We start from the raw sequence: 26,686 nt of genomic DNA, 5'->3' as shown, positions 1-26,686 counted from the left end.
GACTTGTAAAATGGTTACACAGATATAGGTACACCTCATACATAGTCAATGATGTAAGGAAGGACACTGGACACACCTTCGTTGGCTCCACAGCCGCAGTCCAACACGGCGGCCAGGCCCGTCGATCCATTCCTTTGCTTGCTGCCAGTTCCCACAGGGAGTCCTCACTCAGACACCTGAAACAACAACGCACACAAACACATCAGGCAAACAACAGACACGCACACAAACACAAAACGCCCTCCTCGGATCCCGCCACTCACCCTTCCTTTGCCAACTTCTCTCGCTCACCTTCAGGGCAGTGCCAGCCCCTTCAACCCGATCACAGAATCACAGAATGACCCGGGTTGGAAGGGACCTCAAGGATCATGAAGCACCAACCCCCGCCTGGCTGCGGGGCTGTGGCAGCCGGTGTGGCTGGGTGCAGCACGTGGGCATGTGGGAGGGCCTGCAGCAGGGATGTGGGGTGTAATCAGAGTGACTGGAATTCCAATTCAGTCAGAGGTCTTAATTGTAGGTAAGGGTTGAATCCGCCGAGGTGCCGCACAAGGAGAGGCGCTGGGTGCGACTATGGAAAGCAGAGCTTGTGTGTCCCAGGAGGCAGGCGTAGTCAGGTCCCCTTTGGAGCCTGCCGTTGTTGGTGCTCAGCTCAGGAGCCCCATCAGGAGCTGCTGCGTGCTGCGTCTGTGTCACGGACTTATCTAGATCAATATGATTGACTGATCAATCTATGATCTCCAGATGATGTTATGATGTGAAATACCAATAGAAAAAAATACAAAACCACAACAGTATGGCAGCCCAAAAAGATTCCCTTGTGGAAGAAGGGGGAGGGTGAAGGAGGGTGAAGGAGGCCGAGGGCCCTTTACTTGGGGCCGGCTCGTCTGTGCCCTCTTGCTGGCCAGAGAGAAGGGCTGCCCGCTGGGCACAGGGAGCACCTTGTAGCTCCCGTACCATGCCCTGCCCTCCAGCCCCCTCCTCATCCTATGTGGAACTCCAGTGCCAGCAGTGCGGCCGCCATTTTAGAACCCTCTCCATGTCACCATGGTCACCGTTGCCGCATGCCTCTGACAGTTGTGGCAGTTAACAGCCATGCCTGCTGCAAAGAGGGCGAGGGTTGAAGTTTCTGGTGGGAGGATGGAGCTGGGGGCCCTAGGAGTCAGAAGGAGGAGGGGGCCCGCCATGACCATCAGGCAGAGGAGGGGTAAGAGAGCCATTATCCATCATGCCTGGACCAGCCCTGTGACCACCACCCATGTGGAGCCTATGGAGGTGGATCCCCCTCCGGAGGAACCGATGGAGGTGGATCCCCCTCCGGAGGAACCGATGGAGGTGGATCCCCCTCCAGAGGAGCCCATGGACGTGGATCCGCCCGCGGCATAGCTGGCCTGGCACCACACCACCGTGCCAGGCCCCGCGTTGGCATGGTCACAGCTTCACCATCGCTGGTCCAGGCACTCGGCTCCTTTCCTGCTGCGCGGCCCCTGCCCCCAGCATTAGCTGGGTGGCATTATTTAACATCTTCTGCTCCTCCACCTTGTTGCTCCTCTGGTTCTGTGGGCCCCCAGTTCCATCTTCCCCCTGTTAGGTTAGGTGTTTGTTATGTTCTTTTTTGTTGATGGTAGTGTTAAGTTAGTGTTAGTGTTAGTGTTCAGTTTAGTTTTAGTGTTAGGGATAGGTTCCTGTTCGTTTTTTAGAGTTAGGCATAGGTTCCTGTTTGTTCTTTAGGGTTAGGTATAGGTTTTTGTTGTTATTTTAGAGTTAGGTATAGGTTTTTGTTGTTATTTTAGAGTTAGGTATAGGTTTCTGTTGTTATTTTAGAGTTAGGCATAGGTTAGTGTTCGTACTTGCAGTCAGGCATTGGCTGTTACACTCAAGTAAAAGTAACCGCTGCTCCTTGGGTAAGCATGCAGCTGGTTGCTCACCCCGAGCAATGAGTGCGACTGCCCTGACAGTTTGATGACATCTGCGATGAACTGAATTTCCCTCTTGGGACTTTTCCTTTGCAGAACATGGAGGAGCAGAGCGTGAGTGGGCTGAGAAATGGAGCTGGGACTCAGGAGAGCAACACGTGGCTGTGTCCCAGAGCTCCCAAAGTGTGGCCATTGCAAGGTAGGAGTGCCTTACCGAAAGCGTTGTTCAAGCACAGCTCCTGGCACTGTCTGCAACAGATCCGCTCTCTGCGTGCTTTCTTTCAGTCGCTGGTGTTGTGCAGCACAGCCACGGCACGGCCCTCAGTGCGTACGCGAGGAGCGTGAAAAGGTAGGTGGTGAATTTTCATCTTGCTAACGCTAGGATTAGGAATGGTGAGCATTCCTAAAAGAGTGGCCACAAAGGTGTGATCTGCCTCGGGGAGAAGTTGATTCTCGCCTCTTCAGCTTTTCCCTTCTTTTCTGTCCACCTGTCCTTTCCAGCTCCTCCTCCCCTCAGCTGCAAGTGGGGCAGTGCTCGAGTGTGAGGACTCTTCCTTGGCATGCGGTAACAGACAATGCAGATGTGACTTTTGTGTCCTTCCTTGTTCTTGGGTTTGTAGCCCAGGGATATCTTGCGAGCAGCTCTCTAAGTCAGACTGTGCTGGCAGCGTGCGTGAGTGAAATAGTGCCTCTTTTTTCCCTCTTGCAGCAAGCTTGCCGAGGCAAGGCAAGCGCTACTCAGCTGAGGAAGAAAGCCGAGAAGGAAAGCAGAAAGCAACGATGAGGGCTTGAGCAAGAAGCTACAAAGGACAGCAGAACCACCTGCAACGCTTCCTCGGAGGTGGCACCAAGAGCTGCTGACTCAACAGCCCAGTTTACTGGCACAGCCGTGCTTTCCCTGTCATGGACGGTGGAGATGATGGAAGTGAACTGGACAGGAAGGACTTGTGCTGCGTTAGAAGCAATGAGGGCTTCACATAGGCAGGACTTGGTGTATGGCAAGAGCTGGAGACGCTGCGTTCCTTCAGGGTGTGTCTCTTGAGGTCCAGGCCTGGTGTAGGGTTAGGTTGAAATAGGGCTGGCTGGGACTGGAGAGGGAGGAGGTGACGTAGCCCCGGGGTTTGGCTTCTCCTTGGGTCTGACTGGAGGCTGAGTGACTGATTGCTAAGCGGCAATCCTGGGCACTGGGGTTTCATTTTGGGGTGTGGGCGGGGCAATAAATAGAAGCCAAATCTTCTTGTACGCAATAAAATTGAAGCGAACTTTCTAAACCTGGTGCTGCCTCTTTCAGTAGCTGGTCAGAACGTCCCTCGCTCGGGCTGGCAATCGCAGGGCGATGAAGCGGTCGGCTTCACGTCTCTCCCTTGACATGGTGCAGTGCAGGTTTTCCCCCGTTTCCTTGTTGGTCTTCCCAACCTGTGGCCTTTCAGCCAACCCGTAAGTGCTGGTGACAGGCTGTGAGCATCTCCTTGCTCTCTGAGGACTGACAGAAAGAAACCAGAGGAGGGGAAGCAGCCCGGCAGGAAGAAGGGTGTCCCGTGCTCAGCCCCTTGAGTTGGCCTCTCTTCCCTGAGGGCTCTTTCAGCTTCTGATGGATGCACCGTGTGTTGCTGTTTGCCCTGGGAAGCCCAGCTGCACGCTGGCAGCCGTGGCCTGTGCATCAGCCTCCCCTTGAGGCCCAAGGAGTTGTTTGTTTTTATGTATTCACTATTGGTGTGGCATTTTGTTGTTTTGTTCTGCTTAGAGATCAAGGGGTAATTTAACACCGTTGGAAGTCATTGGGGTTCAGGAGTAGCACATGTAGAATTTTGATCATGCAGCAAGTTGTGATTTCTACTGTGTTAAAGAACTGGCACACACATATACGCCTGCAGCCGGAGCTTGATTGACTCTCGTCAATACGGCCTTCCAAAGCCCGGCCCTGGGGAGTTGTCCAAAAATTTTCCAACCTTTTGTATTACCTAAGTTTATTTTAAGCAGACAAGGAGGAGTAATCTCTTAAAGGCTTTTTTAAAGGCATTGGACTAGGTTTTGATTATCACGTCTCAGGAAGCTTCTGCATTCCACCTAGTGCTAATGTGATACATCAAGAGCAGATGACACAAGAGATTCAGGCCTTGCTGCCAGTCTTTTACGAATCAGAACTTTGTTTCATGTTGCCAGATATTGTGGTTTCCTTTTCAGGGGATTCCTTTGCTGTATAATAAGAAGGCCGAGGGCATCCTGGCCTGCATGGGAAACAGTGTTGCCAGCAGGAGCAGAGAGGTGATTGTCCCCCTGTTCTCAGCACTGATGAGGCCGCAGCTCGAGTGCTGTGTTCAGTTTTGGGCCCCTCAGTGCAAGAAAGACATCGAGGCCCTGGAACGCGTTCAGAGGAGGGCAACAAAGCTGGTGAGGGGTCTGGAGCACAGGCCGTATGAGGAGCGGCTGAGGGAGCTGGGATTGTTCAGCCTGGAGAAGAGGAGGCTCAGGGGAGACCTCATTGCTCTCTCTAACTTCCTGAAGGGAGGCTGTAGTGAGCTGGGGCTCGGCCTCTTCTCTCGTGTCATTAATGATAGGACCAGAGGGAATGGCTTCAAGCTGCGACAGGGGAGATTCAGGCTGGACACTACGAGGTATTACTGCTCAGAAAGGGTGGCCAGGCACTGGAATGGACACAGGGAGGTGGTGAAGGGAAGGGGACGAGGGCGAGGAAGGAAGGAAGGGAAGGGGAAGGTAAAGGAAGGAAAGCGAGAGGAAAGACACGAAATGAGACGTGAATTTTGGGTCCTTTTCCGGCAGCCGCCCCCCCCCAACAGGCCCCAGCCCGGCCTGAGCCACGTGACAGTGCCAGTGCCAGTGCCAGTGACAGGAAGTGCTTCCTGCAGGCGGCGGAGAGCACTTCCGGGCCATGGCGGCATGGCGGCCATGAGCGGGGCCGGGAGGAGCGGGCTCTGTGCTGCGAACGGGGTCGGGCCTCGGGGCGGGGGCACGGAGGGGCTGTCGGGGGAGGAGCTCGCGGCGCTGCCGGCACCCAGAGGCGGCTCCCGGGCGGCTCCACGGTCTCGCTGTGCTGCGGAGTCACCCGGCCGGCCCCAAAAGCCTGGAGGCAGAGCCTGAGCCGGCCCCGGCCCGGATCGTGTGGTGCGGCTCCGGCCGTGCTGGGCTGTGCGGCAGGAAGATGACTTGCGGAATCAAACTCTATAACCCAAAGATGGGTTCTAAAGCAGGTATGTTTATTCCAGCGTTGCGCAGCGCCGGGTGCAAGCGGGAGAGCTCCACCAAACTTGCACACCGTAAGGAGAAAAGTGTGTTACAGATATAGGTTAAGCTAATACGTAATCAATAGTCTCCTCCTCAGTTTGATTACATATTCATTACATTCCCTAGGACCCCATTCCCCGCGACCCTTGCCGTTGTTTTGGGGTGAAATTCTTCTTCTGTTTTCTTCTTGGTGTTATCTGCTGGTATCGTTCTCCCATGTCAGCATCATCTTGCCCGGGGGTATCTAATCCTTCTTCTTGTCAGAGGTCTCCGGACAATTTCTTCTTATCTTTATTGCCCTCTTCTCTGGTTTTATTTTGACTAAGTGTCTGTAATTCCCCCTATCCCTGCACTTTTAAATGTAAACTATCTGCAGTTACCCTTTGTCTCGGATTCTGTGAAGTTCCCCTTTCCCTTTCTATAGCAGAGTGTTACCTTGCCTCCATTTCAGTCTTTGGGTCCCCAGGGAGGCTCTCCCTGGGGGTGTCCCGATTCGAAGGCAGGATTCAATCCCGCCGCAGCCCGTCCATGGCAGGCAAACGCTTCTCTCCTCTGCTCTTGGGACTCAGCAGTGCCAGGGGTTTCACAGCGCGCGTGTTGCAGTGGCTGGCAGCCTCCGTGTGTTTCTCTATTGCATACAGGATCCCATGGTGGAGCCGCGTCAGAAGCAGACGTTGGTGTCTTGTGGCAGGAGCAAGGGCAGTGGAAGCGCTGCCCAGGGCAGGGCGGTGGTGACTGCCATGAGAGCGGAGGTCTGATGCCATCTGCGAGGGATGGGATTTGCATCCGGTGGCTTTTCCGTTGCAGAATGTCCAGCAGCAGAGCGTGAGTGGCCGTGAAATGAAGCTGGGCCCCAGGAGAGCCGCCTGGAGCTGCGTCACGAGCTTCGTGCGTGGCCAGCGCAAGGTAGGTGTGCCTTACTGTAAGCGTGCGCTGAAGCAGTGTTGGTTAAGCACGGCTCACTCCTCTGTCTGCAACAGATGGGCTTTCTGCGCGCTTTATTGCTGTGGCCGTAGAATTCCCTCTTTCTTACCATCTGATCTGTGAAGGCTTTTGTGTGGGAAGGTTTTGAGGAATGAGGGAGTAGAAATTGCTTTAGTCACGAGTCATCTGGAAAGGTTTCACAGAAACGGTGACATTTGCAGAAGGAACGTATTGGCATTGGCAGTTGTGCCAAATACTCACTGGGATGGAGAGGAGGGAGTACCTGCAGAAGACCGTTCTCTTCTGGTTTTGAGGAAGCCGGGCAGAGCTCAGATTGCAGCTTAAGCAATGTTCTTTTGTCACACTCTGTGTCCTGTGTTGCGTTCTCTCCTTTCGATTCCAGTTCTCCTGACAGGTTAGGCTTGAATTCAGCATAATATCTGCTTCTCCCTGGGTTCAGGTTCTTTGGGTCTCCTGCCTGCTTTTCTCCCTTTTCTTAATGGAGAGTGGAGTTTCTACCACAGAGCAAAGTTTCGTGATTGACAGAAACAAATATGGAACATATTAGATGAACACAGCTCTGCATTTTTTTCTTCCTCCGAACAGCAAGGGACTCCTGTGCTCTCATTAATATCATCAGTGAGTAGATGCTGCCTTCTGCTGGAGCCTAAAATGCTTTCTGCAGTTGAGTGGTTGGAAACATAGGGTTTTAACTTAAAATTGTTTGCGCAGGGTGAAGGTTGGGAATACAATTAGAATACAGTTACACAGTGCTCTATCCCCAGCACTTTCCATCATTTTTCTTAACACAGCTTACGGTTCATTTCAAAACAAACTAACAAAGATGAACTTGGGTTAGCGTAGCCTGTTTTAAATGATCCTTCTGTGTCTTTTCCAGGCTGGTAGCAGAATGGAGACTTTCCCGAGGCACTGAGGAACAGACACAAGCTTCTTTTGAAGGCTTCAATGAAATTCTGCCCCAGCAGTATCTGTGGTCTTTTGATGCTAAGGAGCTGGACGTAAAGGATTCTTTGACTATTGCCAGATCCAGGCTGCTACAGGTATGTCACGGTTTAAACTAAAAATCCACCTGCGTCCGTGACAGGGACTGTGGGCCCAGCAGGGGCCCTAGGCCGAAAGGAAAAAAAGTTAATTAGGAAAAGAAAACAGCAGCAACAATCTAAGGAGGCACACTTATTTACTAAATTACTATATCGAAATACAGGATAACACAGTATAATACAATATAATTGAAAATTGAGCTAACGAATCAAGCAAAATAGGAGAGAGAATGAGTCCCGAAACCGAGAGGCCTACTGTAAATCTAGGCGAAACGGTGAAGGCTCCCACACACTCCCCTGAACGCCAGAACTCGAAAGACGTCAGTCTAGCCTGCGACAGAGTTAATATAGTGTCCAGGTCCCGTGACCTCGTGTTGTTCTCTGGGAGATGTAGTCTTCTTCTGTAAGTTGCAGATTCAGTAAAACTATTCATGCTTTATATGATGTTATGATGTGGAATACTGATAGCAAAATTACAAAATTATTAAACCATGACAAGGTAATACTTGCATTTCAGTCAGTGTCTGAAGAGCAAAGTTCATTAAGGCTGGCGGTTCTGTTTTCAGGATGTGTGAGAGAAGCCTTATGTATCAGTTAGTATTTGGTTACTGTGTTGGTCTTCACTTTCTTCTTTGCAACCAATTTACACGTTTCTAACGTTAAGATTCTGCCAGCATAAATTTTTTGGCTAACAGTGTTTTTGTAGTCCTTGACAATGTGATTTGCGTGTGTCTAAAGAGTGAGCAACTAGAAAGCAAGGGAGCAAAGAACCAAATATCAGCGGATGGTCAAATTACTGAGTGGAGCAGGTTTTAGCTGCTTTTGGGTTCTCCAAGTTATACTCTACAGCAAAACATCGTATTTCTAGCACAGAATGGTACGGTTAGGTAAAGACAAAGTACGTTGTTAGTTTGAATGTCTAAATACAAATGTTTTCATGAGTGGTATTTCTCTTTTGTGGCCTCTCCACATTTTCTTTGTGAGCGGATGTTATTATTTGCTATGAAAGTTTGAGAGTTTAATATTAAAAACGAGTGTAGTGTGATTGCAGGTGCTTTTAAGTACAGTAGTATTTCAGTACAATAGTCTTGCTGTAGAAGCAAAGTAGTAGGTTGTAGTTTCAATGATTCCATGTGGGTGCCCAGCCCAAAGTGGGGATTCCCTTATGAAAGGAGGGGGAGGGTGAAGGAGGCCGAGGGCCCTTTTCTCGGGGCCAGCTCTCTGTGCCCTCTTGCTGGCCGGAGAGAAGGGCTGCCCGCTGGACACAGGGAGTGCCTTGTAGCTCCCGTGCCGTGCCCTGCCCTCCAGCCCCCTCCTCATCCTATGCGGAACACCACTCCCAGCAGCACAGGTGCCATTTTGGAATCTTCCCCATGTCACAGCTGTCACCTTGGTTGCTGCGGCTCCACCCGACTCACTCACCTCTGAGAGTGCTGGGCAGGTAGCAGCCATGTCCAGCACGAAGCGAGGGCGAGAGGAATGTAGTGAGGATTTAAGTGGGAGAAGGAGCTGGGGGCCCCAGAACCGAAGAGGAGGAGGGTGCCCGCCATAACCATCAAATGGAGGAGGGGGAAAGGAGCCCGTTTCCATCATGCCTGGACCAGCCCTGTGACCACCACCCATGTGGAGCCGATGGAGGTGGATCCCCCTCCGGAGGAACCGATGGAGGTGGATCCCCCTCCAGAGGAGCCCATGGACGTGGATCCGCCCGCGGCATAGCTGGCCTGGCACCACACCACCGTGGTCATGGTCATGACCGTTGGCATGGTCACAGCTTCACCATCGCTGGTCCAGGCACTCGGCTCCTTTCCTGCTGCGTGGCCCCTGCCCCCAGCATGAGCTGGGTGGCATTATTTAACATCTTCTTCTCCTCCACCTCGTTGCTCCTCCGGTTCTGTGGGCCCCCAGTTCCTTCTTCCCCCTGTTGTAGTTAGGTGTTTGCTCTGTTCTTTGTTTTGATGGTTGTGTTAGGTTAGTGTTAGTGTTCAGTTTAGTTTTAGCGTTAGGGATAGGTTCCTGTTTGTTCTTTAGAGTTAGGCATAGGTTCCTGTTTGTTCTTTAGGGTTAGGTATAGGTTTCTGTTGTTATTTTAGAGTTAGGCATAGGTTAGTGTTCGTACTTACAGTCAGGCATTGGCTGCTACACTCAAGTAAAAGTAACCGCTGCTCCTGGGTAAGCACACAGTGTTGCCATCAGGGCTCAAGCTCAGGCAGCCAGCTGACCGGGGCAGAATTTGTGTTAGACGCTGCTCAGTGACAACACCCAGAACAAAGTAGCAAGGATGTGAAGTGCAGGAGACTACTTGCGCTTAGCACATTCTGTCTGCTGTAACAGCATTACTCAAAGATTTCTAATCAGGCCAAGATCTTTGTGATGCAGCAGTTTGTTCATTACTGCCATCATGGGCGCACAACCCTACTGGCGAGGAATGGAAGGCCCTATATGCTGGCCCGACCCTACCCGCAGGGAGACGTGCTCCCTCCCCTGGGCACGGGTCAGGGACATTGCTGGGAGACTTCCCAGTCTGATCTGCCCTTCTGTCTACTATCCCCTGCTGATAGTTCAGGCTGGCAGTGAAGAAGTTAGTAAAAAAAGCCTGAAGGCTATCAAAGATGATTTCAGGGGACTGGGGCGGGTAATCGAAGGAACAGGTGTGCGGGTGGTTATTGCATCTGTACTTTCAGTGGCAGGGAGGGATACTGAGTTGGACCTAAAAACCCACCTCTTAAACAAATGGTTAAAGAGTCGGTGCAGACATAGGAGTCTTGGTGTTTTTCACCATGGGGCAATTTATTTGGCTCCTGGCATGACAGCTACAGACGGAAGCGGCCTGTCTCAAAGGGGTAAGAGGGTTCTAGCTGAGGAACTGTCAGGACCCCACCAAAAACCTGCACCCTGACTTGTAAAATGGTTACACAGATATAGGTACACCTCATACATAGTCAATGATGTAAGGAAGGACACTGGACACACCTTCGTTGGCTCCACAGCCGCAGTCCAACACGGCGGCCAGGCCCGTCGATCCATTCCTTTGCTTGCTGCCAGTTCCCACAGGGAGTCCTCACTCAGACACCTGAAACAACAACGCACACAAACACATCAGGCAAACAACAGACACGCACACAAACACAAAACGCCCTCCTCGGATCCCGCCACTCACCCTTCCTTTGCCAACTTCTCTCGCTCACCTTCAGGGCAGTGCCAGCCCCTTCAACCCGATCACAGAATCACAGAATGACCCGGGTTGGAAGGGACCTCAAGGATCATGAAGCACCAACCCCCGCCTGGCTGCGGGGCTGTGGCAGCCGGTGTGGCTGGGTGCAGCACGTGGGCATGTGGGAGGGCCTGCAGCAGGGATGTGGGGTGTAATCAGAGTGACTGGAATTCCAATTCAGTCAGAGGTCTTAATTGTAGGTAAGGGTTGAATCCGCCGAGGTGCCGCACAAGGAGAGGCGCTGGGTGCGACTATGGAAAGCAGAGCTTGTGTGTCCCAGGAGGCAGGCGTAGTCAGGTCCCCTTTGGAGCCTGCCGTTGTTGGTGCTCAGCTCAGGAGCCCCATCAGGAGCTGCTGCGTGCTGCGTCTGTGTCACGGACTTATCTAGATCAATATAGATTGACTGATCAATCTATGATCTCCAGATGATGTTATGATGTGAAATACCAATAGAAAAAAATACAAAACCACAACAGTATGGCAGCCCAAAAAGATTCCCTTGTGGAAGAAGGGGGAGGGTGAAGGAGGGTGAAGGAGGCCGAGGGCCCTTTACTTGGGGCCGGCTCGTCTGTGCCCTCTTGCTGGCCAGAGAGAAGGGCTGCCCGCTGGGCACAGGGAGCACCTTGTAGCTCCCGTACCATGCCCTGCCCTCCAGCCCCCTCCTCATCCTATGTGGAACTCCAGTGCCAGCAGTGCGGCCGCCATTTTAGAACCCTCTCCATGTCACCATGGTCACCGTTGCCGCATGCCTCTGACAGTTGTGGCAGTTAACAGCCATGCCTGCTGCAAAGAGGGCGAGGGTTGAAGTTTCTGGTGGGAGGATGGAGCTGGGGGCCCTAGGAGTCAGAAGGAGGAGGGGGCCCGCCATGACCATCAGGCAGAGGAGGGGTAAGAGAGCCATTATCCATCATGCCTGGACCAGCCCTGTGACCACCACCCATGTGGAGCCTATGGAGGTGGATCCCCCTCCGGAGGAACCGATGGAGGTGGATCCCCCTCCGGAGGAACCGATGGAGGTGGATCCCCCTCCAGAGGAGCCCATGGACGTGGATCCGCCCGCGGCATAGCTGGCCTGGCACCACACCACCGTGCCAGGCCCCGCGTTGGCATGGTCACAGCTTCACCATCGCTGGTCCAGGCACTCGGCTCCTTTCCTGCTGCGCGGCCCCTGCCCCCAGCATTAGCTGGGTGGCATTATTTAACATCTTCTGCTCCTCCACCTTGTTGCTCCTCTGGTTCTGTGGGCCCCCAGTTCCATCTTCCCCCTGTTAGGTTAGGTGTTTGTTATGTTCTTTTTTGTTGATGGTAGTGTTAAGTTAGTGTTAGTGTTAGTGTTCAGTTTAGTTTTAGTGTTAGGGATAGGTTCCTGTTCGTTTTTTAGAGTTAGGCATAGGTTCCTGTTTGTTCTTTAGGGTTAGGTATAGGTTTTTGTTGTTATTTTAGAGTTAGGTATAGGTTTTTGTTGTTATTTTAGAGTTAGGTATAGGTTTCTGTTGTTATTTTAGAGTTAGGCATAGGTTAGTGTTCGTACTTGCAGTCAGGCATTGGCTGTTACACTCAAGTAAAAGTAACCGCTGCTCCTTGGGTAAGCATGCAGCTGGTTGCTCACCCCGAGCAATGAGTGCGACTGCCCTGACAGTTTGATGACATCTGCGATGAACTGAATTTCCCTCTTGGGACTTTTCCTTTGCAGAACATGGAGGAGCAGAGCGTGAGTGGGCTGAGAAATGGAGCTGGGACTCAGGAGAGCAACACGTGGCTGTGTCCCAGAGCTCCCAAAGTGTGGCCATTGCAAGGTAGGAGTGCCTTACCGAAAGCGTTGTTCAAGCACAGCTCCTGGCACTGTCTGCAACAGATCCGCTCTCTGCGTGCTTTCTTTCAGTCGCTGGTGTTGTGCAGCACAGCCACGGCACGGCCCTCAGTGCGTACGCGAGGAGCGTGAAAAGGTAGGTGGTGAATTTTCATCTTGCTAACGCTAGGATTAGGAATGGTGAGCATTCCTAAAAGAGTGGCCACAAAGGTGTGATCTGCCTCGGGGAGAAGTTGATTCTCGCCTCTTCAGCTTTTCCCTTCTTTTCTGTCCACCTGTCCTTTCCAGCTCCTCCTCCCCTCAGCTGCAAGTGGGGCAGTGCTCGAGTGTGAGGACTCTTCCTTGGCATGCGGTAACAGACAATGCAGATGTGACTTTTGTGTCCTTCCTTGTTCTTGGGTTTGTAGCCCAGGGATATCTTGCGAGCAGCTCTCTAAGTCAGACTGTGCTGGCAGCGTGCGTGAGTGAAATAGTGCCTCTTTTTTCCCTCTTGCAGCAAGCTTGCCGAGGCAAGGCAAGCGCTACTCAGCTGAGGAAGAAAGCCGAGAAGGAAAGCAGAAAGCAACGATGAGGGCTTGAGCAAGAAGCTACAAAGGACAGCAGAACCACCTGCAACGCTTCCTCGGAGGTGGCACCAAGAGCTGCTGACTCAACAGCCCAGTTTACTGGCACAGCCGTGCTTTCCCTGTCATGGACGGTGGAGATGATGGAAGTGAACTGGACAGGAAGGACTTGTGCTGCGTTAGAAGCAATGAGGGCTTCACATAGGCAGGACTTGGTGTATGGCAAGAGCTGGAGACGCTGCGTTCCTTCAGGGTGTGTCTCTTGAGGTCCAGGCCTGGTGTAGGGTTAGGTTGAAATAGGGCTGGCTGGGACTGGAGAGGGAGGAGGTGACGTAGCCCCGGGGTTTGGCTTCTCCTTGGGTCTGACTGGAGGCTGAGTGACTGATTGCTAAGCGGCAATCCTGGGCACTGGGGTTTCATTTTGGGGTGTGGGCGGGGCAATAAATAGAAGCCAAATCTTCTTGTACGCAATAAAATTGAAGCGAACTTTCTAAACCTGGTGCTGCCTCTTTCAGTAGCTGGTCAGAACGTCCCTCGCTCGGGCTGGCAATCGCAGGGCGATGAAGCGGTCGGCTTCACGTCTCTCCCTTGACATGGTGCAGTGCAGGTTTTCCCCCGTTTCCTTGTTGGTCTTCCCAACCTGTGGCCTTTCAGCCAACCCGTAAGTGCTGGTGACAGGCTGTGAGCATCTCCTTGCTCTCTGAGGACTGACAGAAAGAAACCAGAGGAGGGGAAGCAGCCCGGCAGGAAGAAGGGTGTCCCGTGCTCAGCCCCTTGAGTTGGCCTCTCTTCCCTGAGGGCTCTTTCAGCTTCTGATGGATGCACCGTGTGTTGCTGTTTGCCCTGGGAAGCCCAGCTGCACGCTGGCAGCCGTGGCCTGTGCATCAGCCTCCCCTTGAGGCCCAAGGAGTTGTTTGTTTTTATGTATTCACTATTGGTGTGGCATTTTGTTGTTTTGTTCTGCTTAGAGATCAAGGGGTAATTTAACACCGTTGGAAGTCATTGGGGTTCAGGAGTAGCACATGTAGAATTTTGATCATGCAGCAAGTTGTGATTTCTACTGTGTTAAAGAACTGGCACACACATATACGCCTGCAGCCGGAGCTTGATTGACTCTCGTCAATACGGCCTTCCAAAGCCCGGCCCTGGGGAGTTGTCCAAAAATTTTCCAACCTTTTGTATTACCTAAGTTTATTTTAAACAGACAAGGAGGAGTAATCTCTTAAAGGCTTTTTTAAAGGCATTGGACTAGGTTTTGATTATCACGTCTCAGGAAGCTTCTGCATTCCACCTAGTGCTAATGTGATACATCAAGAGCAGATGACACAAGAGATTCAGGCCTTGCTGCCAGTCTTTTACGAATCAGAACTTTGTTTCATGTTGCCAGATATTGTGGTTTCCTTTTCAGGGGATTCCTTTGCTGTATAATAAGAAGGCCGAGGGCATCCTGGCCTGCATGGGAAACAGTGTTGCCAGCAGGAGCAGAGAGGTGATTGTCCCCCTGTTCTCAGCACTGATGAGGCCGCAGCTCGAGTGCTGTGTTCAGTTTTGGGCCCCTCAGTGCAAGAAAGACATCGAGGCCCTGGAACGCGTTCAGAGGAGGGCAACAAAGCTGGTGAGGGGTCTGGAGCACAGGCCGTATGAGGAGCGGCTGAGGGAGCTGGGATTGTTCAGCCTGGAGAAGAGGAGGCTCAGGGGAGACCTCATTGCTCTCTCTAACTTCCTGAAGGGAGGCTGTAGTGAGCTGGGGCTCGGCCTCTTCTCTCGTGTCATTAATGATAGGACCAGAGGGAATGGCTTCAAGCTGCGACAGGGGAGATTCAGGCTGGACACTACGAGGTATTACTGCTCAGAAAGGGTGGCCAGGCACTGGAATGGACACAGGGAGGTGGTGAAGGGAAGGGGACGAGGGCGAGGAAGGAAGGAAGGGAAGGGGAAGGTAAAGGAAGGAAAGCGAGAGGAAAGACACGAAATGAGACGTGAATTTTGGGTCCTTTTCCGGCAGCCGCCCCCCCCCAACAGGCCCCAGCCCGGCCTGAGCCACGTGACAGTGCCAGTGCCAGTGACAGGAAGTGCTTCCTGCAGGCGGCGGAGAGCACTTCCGGGCCATGGCGGCATGGCGGCCATGAGCGGGGCCGGGAGGAGCGGGCTCTGTGCTGCGAACGGGGTCGGGCCTCGGGGCGGGGGCACGGAGGGGCTGTCGGGGGAGGAGCTCGCGGCGCTGCCGGCACCCAGAGGCGGCTCCCGGGCGGCTCCACGGTCTCGCTGTGCTGCGGAGTCACCCGGCCGGCCCCAAAAGCCTGGAGGCAGAGCCTGAGCCGGCCCCGGCCCGGATCGTGTGGTGCGGCTCCGGCCGTGCTGGGCTGTGCGGCAGGAAGATGACTTGCGGAATCAAACTCTATAACCCAAAGATGGGTTCTAAAGCAGGTATGTTTATTCCAGCGTTGCGCAGCGCCGGGTGCAAGCGGGAGAGCTCCACCAAACTTGCACACCGTAAGGAGAAAAGTGTGTTACAGATATAGGTTAAGCTAATACGTAATCAATAGTCTCCTCCTCAGTTTGATTACATATTCATTACATTCCCTAGGACCCCATTCCCCGCGACCCTTGCCGTTGTTTTGGGGTGAAATTCTTCTTCTGTTTTCTTCTTGGTGTTATCTGCTGGTATCGTTCTCCCATGTCAGCATCATCTTGCCCGGGGGTATCTAATCCTTCTTCTTGTCAGAGGTCTCCGGACAATTTCTTCTTATCTTTATTGCCCTCTTCTCTGGTTTTATTTTGACTAAGTGTCTGTAATTCCCCCTATCCCTGCACTTTTAAATGTAAACTATCTGCAGTTACCCTTTGTCTCGGATTCTGTGAAGTTCCCCTTTCCCTTTCTATAGCAGAGTGTTACCTTGCCTCCATTTCAGTCTTTGGGTCCCCAGGGAGGCTCTCCCTGGGGGTGTCCCGATTCGAAGGCAGGATTCAATCCCGCCGCAGCCCGTCCATGGCAGGCAAACGCTTCTCTCCTCTGCTCTTGGGACTCAGCAGTGCCAGGGGTTTCACAGCGCGCGTGTTGCAGTGGCTGGCAGCCTCCGTGTGTTTCTCTATTGCATACAGGATCCCATGGTGGAGCCGCGTCAGAAGCAGACGTTGGTGTCTTGTGGCAGGAGCAAGGGCAGTGGAAGCGCTGCCCAGGGCAGGGCGGTGGTGACTGCCATGAGAGCGGAGGTCTGATGCCATCTGCGAGGGATGGGATTTGCATCCGGTGGCTTTTCCGTTGCAGAATGTCCAGCAGCAGAGCGTGAGTGGCCGTGAAATGAAGCTGGGCCCCAGGAGAGCCGCCTGGAGCTGCGTCACGAGCTTCGTGCGTGGCCAGCGCAAGGTAGGTGTGCCTTACTGTAAGCGTGTGCTGAAGCAGTGTTGGTTAAGCACGGCTCACTCCTCTGTCTGCAACAGATGGGCTTTCTGCGCGCTTTATTGCTGTGGCCGTAGAATTCCCTCTTTCTTACCATCTGATCTGTGAAGGCTTTTGTGTGGGAAGGTTTTGAGGAATGAGGGAGTAGAAATTGCTTTAGTCACGAGTCATCTGGAAAGGTTTCACAGAAACGGTGACATTTGCAGAAGGAACGTATTGGCATTGGCAGTTGTGCCAAATACTCACTGGGATGGAGAGGAGGGAGTACCTGCAGAAGACCGTTCTCTTCTGGTTTTGAGGAAGCCGGGCAGAGCTCAGATTGCAGCTTAAGCAATGTTCTTTTGTCACACTCTGTGTCCTGTGTTGCGTTCTCTCCTTTCGATTCCAGTTCTCCTGACAGGTTAGGCTTGAATTCAGCATAATATCTGCTTCTCCCTGGGTTCAGGTTCTTTGGGTCTCCTGCCTGCTTTTCTCCCTTTTCTTAATGGAGAGTGGAGTTTCTACCACAGAGCAAAGTTTCGTGATTGACAGAAACAAATATGGAACATATTAGATGAACACAGCTCTGCATTTTTTTCTTCCTCCGAACAGCAAGGGACTCCTGTGCTCTCATTAATATCATCAGTGAGTAGATGCTGCCTTCTGCTGGAGCCTAAAATGCTTTCTGCAGTTGAGTGGTTGGAAACATAGGGTTTTAACTTAAAATTGTTTGCGCAGGGTGAAGGTTGGGAATACAATTAGAATACAGTTACACAGTGCTCTATCCCCAGCACTTTCCATCATTTTTCTTAACACAGCTTACGGTTCATTTCAAAACAAACTAACAAAGATGAACTTGGGTTAGCGTAGCCTGTTTTAAATGATCCTTCTGTGTCTTTTCCAGGCTGGTAGCAGAATGGAGACTTTCCCGAGGCACTGAGGAACAGACACAAGCTTCTTTTGAAGGCTTCAATGAAATTCTGCCCCAGCAGTATCTGTGGTCTTTTGATGCTAAGGAGCTGGACGTAAAGGATTCTTTGACTATTGCCAGATCCAGGCTGCTACAGGTATGTCACGGTTTAAACTAAAAATCCACCTGCGTCCGTGACAGGGACTGTGGGCCCAGCAGGGGCCCTAGGCCGAAAGGAAAAAAAGTTAATTAGGAAAAGAAAACAGCAGCAACAATCTAAGGAGGCACACTTATTTACTAAATTACTATATCGAAATACAGGATAACACAGTATAATACAATATAATTGAAAATTGAGCTAACGAATCAAGCAAAATAGGAGAGAGAATGAGTCCCGAAACCGAGAGGCCTACTGTAAATCTAGGCGAAACGGTGAAGGCTCCCACACACTCCCCTGAACGCCAGAACTCGAAAGACGTCAGTCTAGCCTGCGACAGAGTTAATATAGTGTCCAGGTCCCGTGACCTCGTGTTGTTCTCTGGGAGATGTAGTCTTCTTCTGTAAGTTGCAGATTCAGTAAAACTATTCATGCTTTATATGATGTTATGATGTGGAATACTGATAGCAAAATTACAAAATTATTAAACCATGACAAGGTAATACTTGCATTTCAGTCAGTGTCTGAAGAGCAAAGTTCATTAAGGCTGGCGGTTCTGTTTTCAGGATGTGTGAGAGAAGCCTTATGTATCAGTTAGTATTTGGTTACTGTGTTGGTCTTCACTTTCTTCTTTGCAACCAATTTACACGTTTCTAACGTTAAGATTCTGCCAGCATAAATTTTTTGGCTAACAGTGTTTTTGTAGTCCTTGACAATGTGATTTGCGTGTGTCTAAAGAGTGAGCAACTAGAAAGCAAGGGAGCAAAGAACCAAATATCAGCGGATGGTCAAATTACTGAGTGGAGCAGGTTTTAGCTGCTTTTGGGTTCTCCAAGTTATACTCTACAGCAAAACATCGTATTTCTAGCACAGAATGGTACGGTTAGGTAAAGACAAAGTACGTTGTTAGTTTGAATGTCTAAATACAAATGTTTTCATGAGTGGTATTTCTCTTTTGTGGCCTCTCCACATTTTCTTTGTGAGCGGATGTTATTATTTGCTATGAAAGTTTGAGAGTTTAATATTAAAAACGAGTGTAGTGTGATTGCAGGTGCTTTTAAGTACAGTAGTATTTCAGTACAATAGTCTTGCTGTAGAAGCAAAGTAGTAGGTTGTAGTTTCAATGATTCCATGTGGGTGCCCAGCCCAAAGTGGGGATTCCCTTATGAAAGGAGGGGGAGGGTGAAGGAGGCCGAGGGCCCTTTTCTCGGGGCCAGCTCTCTGTGCCCTCTTGCTGGCTGGAGAGAAGGGCTGCCCGCTGGACACAGGGAGTGCCTTGTAGCTCCCGTGCCGTGCCCTGCCCTCCAGCCCCCTCCTCATCCTATGCGGAACACCACTCCCAGCAGCACAGGTGCCATTTTGGAATCTTCCCCATGTCACAGCTGTCACCTTGGTTGCTGCGGCTCCACCCGACTCACTCACCTCTGAGAGTGCTGGGCAGGTAGCAGCCATGTCCAGCACGAAGCGAGGGCGAGAGGAATGTAGTAAGGATTTAAGTGGGAGAAGGAGCTGGGGGCCCCAGAACCGAAGAGGAGGAGGGTGCCCGCCATAACCATCAAATGGAGGAGGGGGAAAGGAGCCCGTTTCCATCATGCCTGGACCAGCCCTGTGACCACCACCCATGTGGAGCCGATGGAGGTGGATCCCCCTCCGGAGGAACCGATGGAGGTGGATCCCCCTCCAGAGGAGCCCATGGACGTGGATCCGCCCGCGGCATAGCTGGCCTGGCACCACACCACCGTGGTCATGGTCATGACCGTTGGCATGGTCACAGCTTCACCATCGCTGGTCCAGGCACTCGGCTCCTTTCCTGCTGCGTGGCCCCTGCCCCCAGCATGAGCTGGGTGGCATTATTTAACATCTTCTTCTCCTCCACCTCGTTGCTCCTCCGGTTCTGTGGGCCCCCAGTTCCTTCTTCCCCCTGTTGTAGTTAGGTGTTTGCTCTGTTCTTTGTTTTGATGGTTGTGTTAGGTTAGTGTTAGTGTTCAGTTTAGTTTTAGCGTTAGGGATAGGTTCCTGTTTGTTCTTTAGAGTTAGGCATAGGTTCCTGTTTGTTCTTTAGGGTTAGGTATAGGTTTCTGTTGTTATTTTAGAGTTAGGCATAGGTTAGTGTTCGTACTTACAGTCAGGCATTGGCTGCTACACTCAAGTAAAAGTAACCGCTGCTCCTGGGTAAGCACACAGTGTTGCCATCAGGGCTCAAGCTCAGGCAGCCAGCTGACCGGGGCAGAATTTGTGTTAGACGCTGCTCAGTGACAACACCCAGAACAAAGTAGCAAGGATGTGAAGTGCAGGAGACTACTTGCGCTTAGCACATTCTGTCTGCTGTAACAGCATTACTCAAAGATTTCTAATCAGGCCAAGATCTTTGTGATGCAGCAGTTTGTTCATTACTGCCATCATGGGCGCACAACCCTACTGGCGAGGAATGGAAGGCCCTATATGCTGGCCCGACCCTACCCGCAGGGAGGTGTGCTCCCTCCCCTGGGCACGGGTCAGGGACATTGCTGGGAGACTTCCCAGTCTGATCTGCCCTTCTGTCTACTATCCCCTGCTGATAGTTCAGGCTGGCAGTGAAGAAGTTAGTAAAAAAAGCCTGAAGGCTATCAAAGATGATTTCAGGGGACTGGGGCGGGTAATCGAAGGAACAGGTGTGCGGGTGGTTATTGCATCTGTACTTTCAGTGGCAGGGAGGGATACTGAGTTGGACCTAAAAACCCACCTCTTAAACAAATGGTTAAAGAGTCGGTGCAGACATAGGAGTCTTGGTGTTTTTCACCATGGGGCAATTTATTTGGCTCCTGGCATGACAGCTACAGACGGAAGCGGCCTGTCTCAAAGGGGTAAGAGGGTTCTAGCTGAGGAACTGTCAGGACCCCACCAAAAACCTGCACCCTGACTTGTAAAATGGTTACACAGATATAGGTACACCTCATACATAGTCAATGATGTAAGGAAGGACACTGGACACACCTTCGTTGGCTCCACAGCCGCAGTCCAACACGGCGCCCAGGCCCGTCGATCCATTCCTTTGCTTGCTGCCAGTTCCCACAGGGAGTCCTCACTCAGACACCTGAAACAACAACGCACACAAACACATCAGGCAAACAACAGACACGCACACAAACACAAAACGCCCTCCTCGGATCCCGCCACTCACCCTTCCTTTGCCAACTTCTCTCGCTCACCTTCAGGGCAGTGCCAGCCCCTTCAACCCGATCACAGAATCACAGAATGACCCGGGTTGGAAGGGACCTCAAGGATCATGAAGCACCAACCCCCGCCTGGCTGCGGGGCTGTGGCAGCCGGTGTGGCTGGGTGCAGCACGTGGGCATGTGGGAGGGCCTGCAGCAGGGATGTGGGGTGTAATCAGAGTGACTGGAATTCCAATTCAGTCAGAGGTCTTAATTGTAGGTAAGGGTTGAATCCGCCGAGGTGCCGCACAAGGAGAGGCGCTGGGTGCGACTATGGAAAGCAGAGCTTGTGTGTCCCAGGAGGCAGGCGTAGTCAGGTCCCCTTTGGAGCCTGCCGTTGTTGGTGCTCAGCTCAGGAGCCCCATCAGGAGCTGCTGCGTGCTGCGTCTGTGTCACGGACTTATCTAGATCAATATGATTGACTGATCAATCTATGATCTCCAGATGATGTTATGATGTGAAATACCAATAGAAAAAAATACAAAACCACAACAGTATGGCAGCCCAAAAAGATTCCCTTGTGGAAGAAGGGGGAGGGTGAAGGAGGGTGAAGGAGGCCGAGGGCCCTTTACTTGGGGCCGGCTCGTCTGTGCCCTCTTGCTGGCCAGAGAGAAGGGCTGCCCGCTGGGCACAGGGAGCACCTTGTAGCTCCCGTACCATGCCCTGCCCTCCAGCCCCCTCCTCATCCTATGTGGAACTCCAGTGCCAGCAGTGCGGCCGCCATTTTAGAACCCTCTCCATGTCACCATGGTCACCGTTGCCGCATGCCTCTGACAGTTGTGGCAGTTAACAGCCATGCCTGCTGCAAAGAGGGCGAGGGTTGAAGTTTCTGGTGGGAGGATGGAGCTGGGGGCCCTAGGAGTCAGAAGGAGGAGGGGGCCCGCCATGACCATCAGGCAGAGGAGGGGTAAGAGAGCCATTATCCATCATGCCTGGACCAGCCCTGTGACCACCACCCATGTGGAGCCTATGGAGGTGGATCCCCCTCCGGAGGAACCGATGGAGGTGGATCCCCCTCCGGAGGAACCGATGGAGGTGGATCCCCCTCCGGAGGAACCGATGGAGGTGGATCCCCCTCCAGAGGAGCCCATGGACGTGGATCTGCCCGCGGCATAGCTGGCCTGGCACCACACCACCGTGCCAGGCCCCGCGTTGGCATGGTCACAGCTTCACCATCGCTGGTCCAGGCACTCGGCTCCTTTCCTGCTGCGCGGCCCCTGCCCCCAGCATTAGCTGGGTGGCATTATTTAACATCTTCTGCTCCTCCACCTTGTTGCTCCTCTGGTTCTGTGGGCCCCCAGTTCCATCTTCCCCCTGTTAGGTTAGGTGTTTGTTATGTTCTTTTTTGTTGATGGTAGTGTTAAGTTAGTGTTAGTGTTAGTGTTCAGTTTAGTTTTAGTGTTAGGGATAGGTTCCTGTTCGTTTTTTAGAGTTAGGCATAGGTTCCTGTTTGTTCTTTAGGGTTAGGTATAGGTTTTTGTTGTTATTTTAGAGTTAGGTATAGGTTTTTGTTGTTATTTTAGAGTTAGGTATAGGTTTCTGTTGTTATTTTAGAGTTAGGCATAGGTTAGTGTTCGTACTTGCAGTCAGGCATTGGCTGTTACACTCAAGTAAAAGTAACCGCTGCTCCTTGGGTAAGCATGCAGCTGGTTGCTCACCCCGAGCAATGAGTGCGACTGCCCTGACAGTTTGATGACATCTGCGATGAACTGAATTTCCCTCTTGGGACTTTTCCTTTGCAGAACATGGAGGAGCAGAGCGTGAGTGGGCTGAGAAATGGAGCTGGGACTCAGGAGAGCAACACGTGGCTGTGTCCCAGAGCTCCCAAAGTGTGGCCATTGCAAGGTAGGAGTGCCTTACCGAAAGCGTTGTTCAAGCACAGCTCCTGGCACTGTCTGCAACAGATCCGCTCTCTGCGTGCTTTCTTTCAGTCGCTGGTGTTGTGCAGCACAGCCACGGCACGGCCCTCAGTGCGTACACGAGGAGCGTGGAAAGGTAGGTGGTGAATTTTCATCTTGCTAACGCTAGGATTAGGAATGGTGAGCATTCCTAAAAGAGTGGCCACAAAGGTGTGATCTGCCTCGGGGAGAAGTTGATTCTCGCCTCTTCAGCTTTTCCCTTCTTTTCTGTCCACCTGTCCTTTCCAGCTCCTCCTCCCCTCAGCTGCAAGTGGGGCAGTGCTCGAGTGTGAGGACTCTTCCTTGGCATGCGGTAACAGACAATGCAGATGTGACTTTTGTGTCCTTCCTTGTTCTTGGGTTTGTAGCCCAGGGATATCTTGCGAGCAGCTCTCTAAGTCAGACTGTGCTGGCAGCGTGCGTGAGTGAAATAGTGCCTCTTTTTTCCCTCTTGCAGCAAGCTTGCCGAGGCAAGGCAAGCGCTACTCAGCTGAGGAAGAAAGCCGAGAAGGAAAGCAGAAAGCAACGATGAGGGCTTGAGCAAGAAGCTACAAAGGACAGCAGAACCACCTGCAACGCTTCCTCGGAGGTGGCACCAAGAGCTGCTGACTCAACAGCCCAGTTTACTGGCACAGCCGTGCTTTCCCTGTCATGGACGGTGGAGATGATGGAAGTGAACTGGACAGGAAGGACTTGTGCTGCGTTAGAAGCAATGAGGGCTTCACATAGGCAGGACTTGGTGTATGGCAAGAGCTGGAGACGCTGCGTTCCTTCAGGGTGTGTCTCTTGAGGTCCAGGCCTGGTGTAGGGTTAGGTTGAAATAGGGCTGGCTGGGACTGGAGAGGGAGGAGGTGACGTAGCCCCGGGGTTTGGCTTCTCCTTGGGTCTGACTGGAGGCTGAGTGACTGATTGCTAAGCGGCAATCCTGGGCACTGGGGTTTCATTTTGGGGTGTGGGCGGGGCAATAAATAGAAGCCAAATCTTCTTGTACGCAATAAAATTGAAGCGAACTTTCTAAACCTGGTGCTGCCTCTTTCAGTAGCTGGTCAGAACGTCCCTCGCTCGGGCTGGCAATCGCAGGGCGATGAAGCGGTCGGCTTCACGTCTCTCCCTTGACATGGTGCAGTGCAGGTTTTCCCCCGTTTCCTTGTTGGTCTTCCCAACCTGTGGCCTTTCAGCCAACCCGTAAGTGCTGGTGACAGGCTGTGAGCATCTCCTTGCTCTCTGAGGACTGACAGAAAGAAACCAGAGGAGGGGAAGCAGCCCGGCAGGAAGAAGGGTGTCCCGTGCTCAGCCCCTTGAGTTGGCCTCTCTTCCCTGAGGGCTCTTTCAGCTTCTGATGGATGCACCGTGTGTTGCTGTTTGCCCTGGGAAGCCCAGCTGCACGCTGGCAGCCGTGGCCTGTGCATCAGCCTCCCCTTGAGGCCCAAGGAGTTGTTTGTTTTTATGTATTCACTATTGGTGTGGCATTTTGTTGTTTTGTTCTGCTTAGAGATCAAGGGGTAATTTAACACCGTTGGAAGTCATTGGGGTTCAGGAGTAGCACATGTAGAATTTTGATCATGCAGCAAGTTGTGATTTCTACTGTGTTAAAGAACTGGCACACACATATACGCCTGCAGCCGGAGCTTGATTGACTCTCGTCAATACGGCCTTCCAAAGCCCGGCCCTGGGGAGTTGTCCAAAAATTTTCCAACCTTTTGTATTACCTAAGTTTATTTTAAACAGACAAGGAGGAGTAATCTCTTAAAGGCTTTTTTAAAGGCATTGGACTAGGTTTTGATTATCACGTCTCAGGAAGCTTCTGCATTCCACCTAGTGCTAATGTGATACATCAAGAGCAGATGACACAAGAGATTCAGGCCTTGCTGCCAGTCTTTTACGAATCAGAACTTTGTTTCATGTTGCCAGATATTGTGGTTTCCTTTTCAGGGGATTCCTTTGCTGTATAATAAGAAGGCCGAGGGCATCCTGGCCTGCATGGGAAACAGTGTTGCCAGCAGGAGCAGAGAGGTGATTGTCCCCCTGTTCTCAGCACTGATGAGGCCGCAGCTCGAGTGCTGTGTTCAGTTTTGGGCCCCTCAGTGCAAGAAAGACATCGAGGCCCTGGAACGCGTTCAGAGGAGGGCAACAAAGCTGGTGAGGGGTCTGGAGCACAGGCCGTATGAGGAGCGGCTGAGGGAGCTGGGATTGTTCAGCCTGGAGAAGAGGAGGCTCAGGGGAGACCTCATTGCTCTCTCTAACTTCCTGAAGGGAGGCTGTAGTGAGCTGGGGCTCGGCCTCTTCTCTCGTGTCATTAATGATAGGACCAGAGGGAATGGCTTCAAGCTGCGACAGGGGAGATTCAGGCTGGACACTACGAGGTATTACTGCTCAGAAAGGGTGGCCAGGCACTGGAATGGACACAGGGAGGTGGTGAAGGGAAGGGGACGAGGGCGAGGAAGGAAGGAAGGGAAGGGGAAGGTAAAGGAAGGAAAGCGAGAGGAAAGACACGAAATGAGACGTGAATTTTGGGTCCTTTTCCGGCAGCCGCCCCCCCCCAACAGGCCCCAGCCCGGCCTGAGCCACGTGACAGTGCCAGTGCCAGTGACAGGAAGTGCTTCCTGCAGGCGGCGGAGAGCACTTCCGGGCCATGGCGGCATGGCGGCCATGAGCGGGGCCGGGAGGAGCGGGCTCTGTGCTGCGAACGGGGTCGGGCCTCGGGGCGGGGGCACGGAGGGGCTGTCGGGGGAGGAGCTCGCGGCGCTGCCGGCACCCAGAGGCGGCTCCCGGGCGGCTCCACGGTCTCGCTGTGCTGCGGAGTCACCCGGCCGGCCCCAAAAGCCTGGAGGCAGAGCCTGAGCCGGCCCCGGCCCGGATCGTGTGGTGCGGCTCCGGCCGTGCTGGGCTGTGCGGCAGGAAGATGACTTGCGGAATCAAACTCTATAATCCAAAGATGGGTTCTAAAGCAGGTATGTTTATTCCAGCGTTGCGCAGCGCCGGGTGCAAGCGGGAGAGCTCCACCAAACTTGCACACCGTAAGGAGAAAAGTGTGTTACAGATATAGGTTAAGCTAATACGTAATCAATAGTCTCCTCCTCAGTTTGATTACATATTCATTACATTCCCTAGGACCCCGTTCCCCGCGACCCTTGCCGTTGTTTTGGGGTGAAATTCTTCTTCTGTTTTCTTCTTGGTGTTATCTGCTGGTATCGTTCTCCCATGTCAGCATCATCTTGCCCCGGGGTATCTAATCCTTCTTCTTGTCAGAGGTCTCCGGACAATTTCTTCTTATCTTTATTGCCCTCTTCTCTGGTTTTATTTTGACTAAGTGTCTGTAATTCCCCCTATCCCTGCACTTTTAAATGTAAACTATCTGCAGTTACCCTTTGTCTCGGATTCTGTGAAGTTCCCCTTTCCCTTTCTATAGCAAAGTGTTACCTTGCCTCCATTTCAGTCTTTGGGTCCCCAGGGAGGCTCTCCCTGGGGGTGTCCCGATTCGAAGGCAGGATTCAATCCCGCCGCAGCCCGTCCATGGCAGGCAAACGCTTCTCTCCTCTGCTCTTGGGACTCAGCAGTGCCAGGGGTTTCACAGCGCGCGTGTTGCAGTGGCTGGCAGCCTCCGTGTGTTTTTCTGTTGCATACAGGATCCCATGGTGGAGCCGCGTTAGAAGCAGACGTTGGTGTCTTGTGGCAGGAGCAAGGGCAGTGGAAGCGCTGCCCAGGGCAGGGCGGTGGTGACTGCCATGAGAGCGGAGGTCTGATGCCATCTGCGAGGGATGGGATTTGCATCCGGTGGCTTTTCCGTTGCAGAATGTCCAGCAGCAGAGCGTGAGTGGCCGTGAAATGAAGCTGGGCCCCAGGAGAGCCGCCTGGAGCTGCGTCACGAGCTTCGTGCGTGGCCAGCGCAAGGTAGGTGTGCCTTACTGTAAGCGTGCGCTGAAGCAGTGTTGGTTAAGCACGGCTCACTCCTCTGTCTGCAACAGATGGGCTTTCTGCGCGCTTTATTGCTGTGGCCGTAGAATTCCCTCTTTCTTACCATCTGATCTGTGAAGGCTTTTGTGTGGGAAGGTTTTGAGGAATGAGGGAGTAGAAATTGCTTTAGTCACGAGTCATCTGGAAAGGTTTCACAGAAACGGTGACATTTGCAGAAGGAACGTATTGGCATTGGCAGTTGTGCCAAATACTCACTGGGATGGAGAGGAGGGAGTACCTGCAGAAGACCGTTCTCTTCTGCTTTTGAGGAAGCCGGGCAGAGCTCAGATTGCAGCTTAAGCAATGTTCTTTTGTCACACTCTGTGTCCTGTGTTGCGTTCTCTCCTTTCGATTCCAGTTCTCCTGACAGGTTAGGCTTGAATTCAGCATAATATCTGCTTCTCCCTGGGTTCAGGTTCTTTGGGTCTCCTGCCTGCTTTTCTCCCTTTTCTTAATGGAGAGTGGA

The 26,686-nt window shown here is 52.3% G+C and overlaps 1 protein-coding gene and 2 long non-coding RNA genes across 6 annotated transcripts; all 3 read left to right on the top strand.

Annotated features, from left to right (window-relative positions):
* Positions 1-2,033: 2,033 nt before the first annotated feature.
* Positions 2,034-3,184, top strand: LOC146758305 (uncharacterized). Of its 2 annotated transcripts, none has more exons than XR_014934716.1 (2): positions 2,034-2,262; positions 2,623-3,184. It is a non-coding gene; the product is annotated as an uncharacterized LOC146758305 (long non-coding RNA). The 2 variants fall into 2 exon arrangements; XR_014934715.1 differs by having other exon boundaries at positions 2,415-3,184.
* An 8,711-nt stretch (positions 3,185-11,895) lies between these two features.
* On the top strand, positions 11,896-13,223 carry LOC146758304 (uncharacterized). Of its 2 annotated transcripts, none has more exons than XR_014934714.1 (2): positions 11,896-12,301; positions 12,662-13,223. It is a non-coding gene; the product is annotated as an uncharacterized LOC146758304 (long non-coding RNA). The 2 variants fall into 2 exon arrangements; XR_014934713.1 differs by having other exon boundaries at positions 12,049-12,301; positions 12,454-13,223.
* An 8,625-nt stretch (positions 13,224-21,848) lies between these two features.
* On the top strand, positions 21,849-23,285 carry LOC146758303 (uncharacterized). Of its 2 annotated transcripts, none has more exons than XM_085516631.1 (3): positions 21,849-22,213; positions 22,300-22,363; positions 22,516-23,285. In XM_085516631.1, exons 1-3 carry the CDS (start codon positions 22,114-22,116, stop codon positions 22,796-22,798), a joined length of 447 nt encoding a protein of 148 aa, XP_085372757.1. In that variant the 5' UTR covers positions 21,849-22,113; the 3' UTR covers positions 22,799-23,285. The 2 variants fall into 2 exon arrangements, 1 of the variants encoding a protein (XP_085372757.1); XR_014934712.1 differs by having other exon boundaries at positions 22,111-22,213; positions 22,724-23,285.
* The last annotated feature ends 3,401 nt before the right edge of the window (positions 23,286-26,686 follow it).

The sequence above is a fragment of the Coturnix japonica genome, chromosome 15 (assembly GCF_054131305.1).
Source record: "Coturnix japonica strain WE chromosome 15, WE-NBRP24, whole genome shotgun sequence".
NCBI classification, from domain to species: Eukaryota; Metazoa; Chordata; class Aves; order Galliformes; family Phasianidae; genus Coturnix; species Coturnix japonica.
The sequence above is the reverse complement of the archived record's forward strand: the minus strand, read 5'-3'. Positions and strand labels throughout refer to the sequence as shown.

What these genes read in the sequence shown, in the direction of transcription:
- LOC146758303 (XM_085516631.1), top strand. Translation starts at nt 22,114, where the DNA reads ATGGAGGAGCAGAGCGTGAGTGGGCTGAGAAATGGAGCTGGGACTCAG. An exon ending in CAAAGTGTGGCCATTGCAAG is followed by an intron (nt 22,214 to 22,299) that starts GTAGGAGTGCCT and finishes GCTTTCTTTCAG; the next exon opens with TCGCTGGTGTTGTGCAGCAC. An exon ending in TACACGAGGAGCGTGGAAAG is followed by an intron (nt 22,364 to 22,515) that starts GTAGGTGGTGAA and finishes TGTCCTTTCCAG; the next exon opens with CTCCTCCTCCCCTCAGCTGC.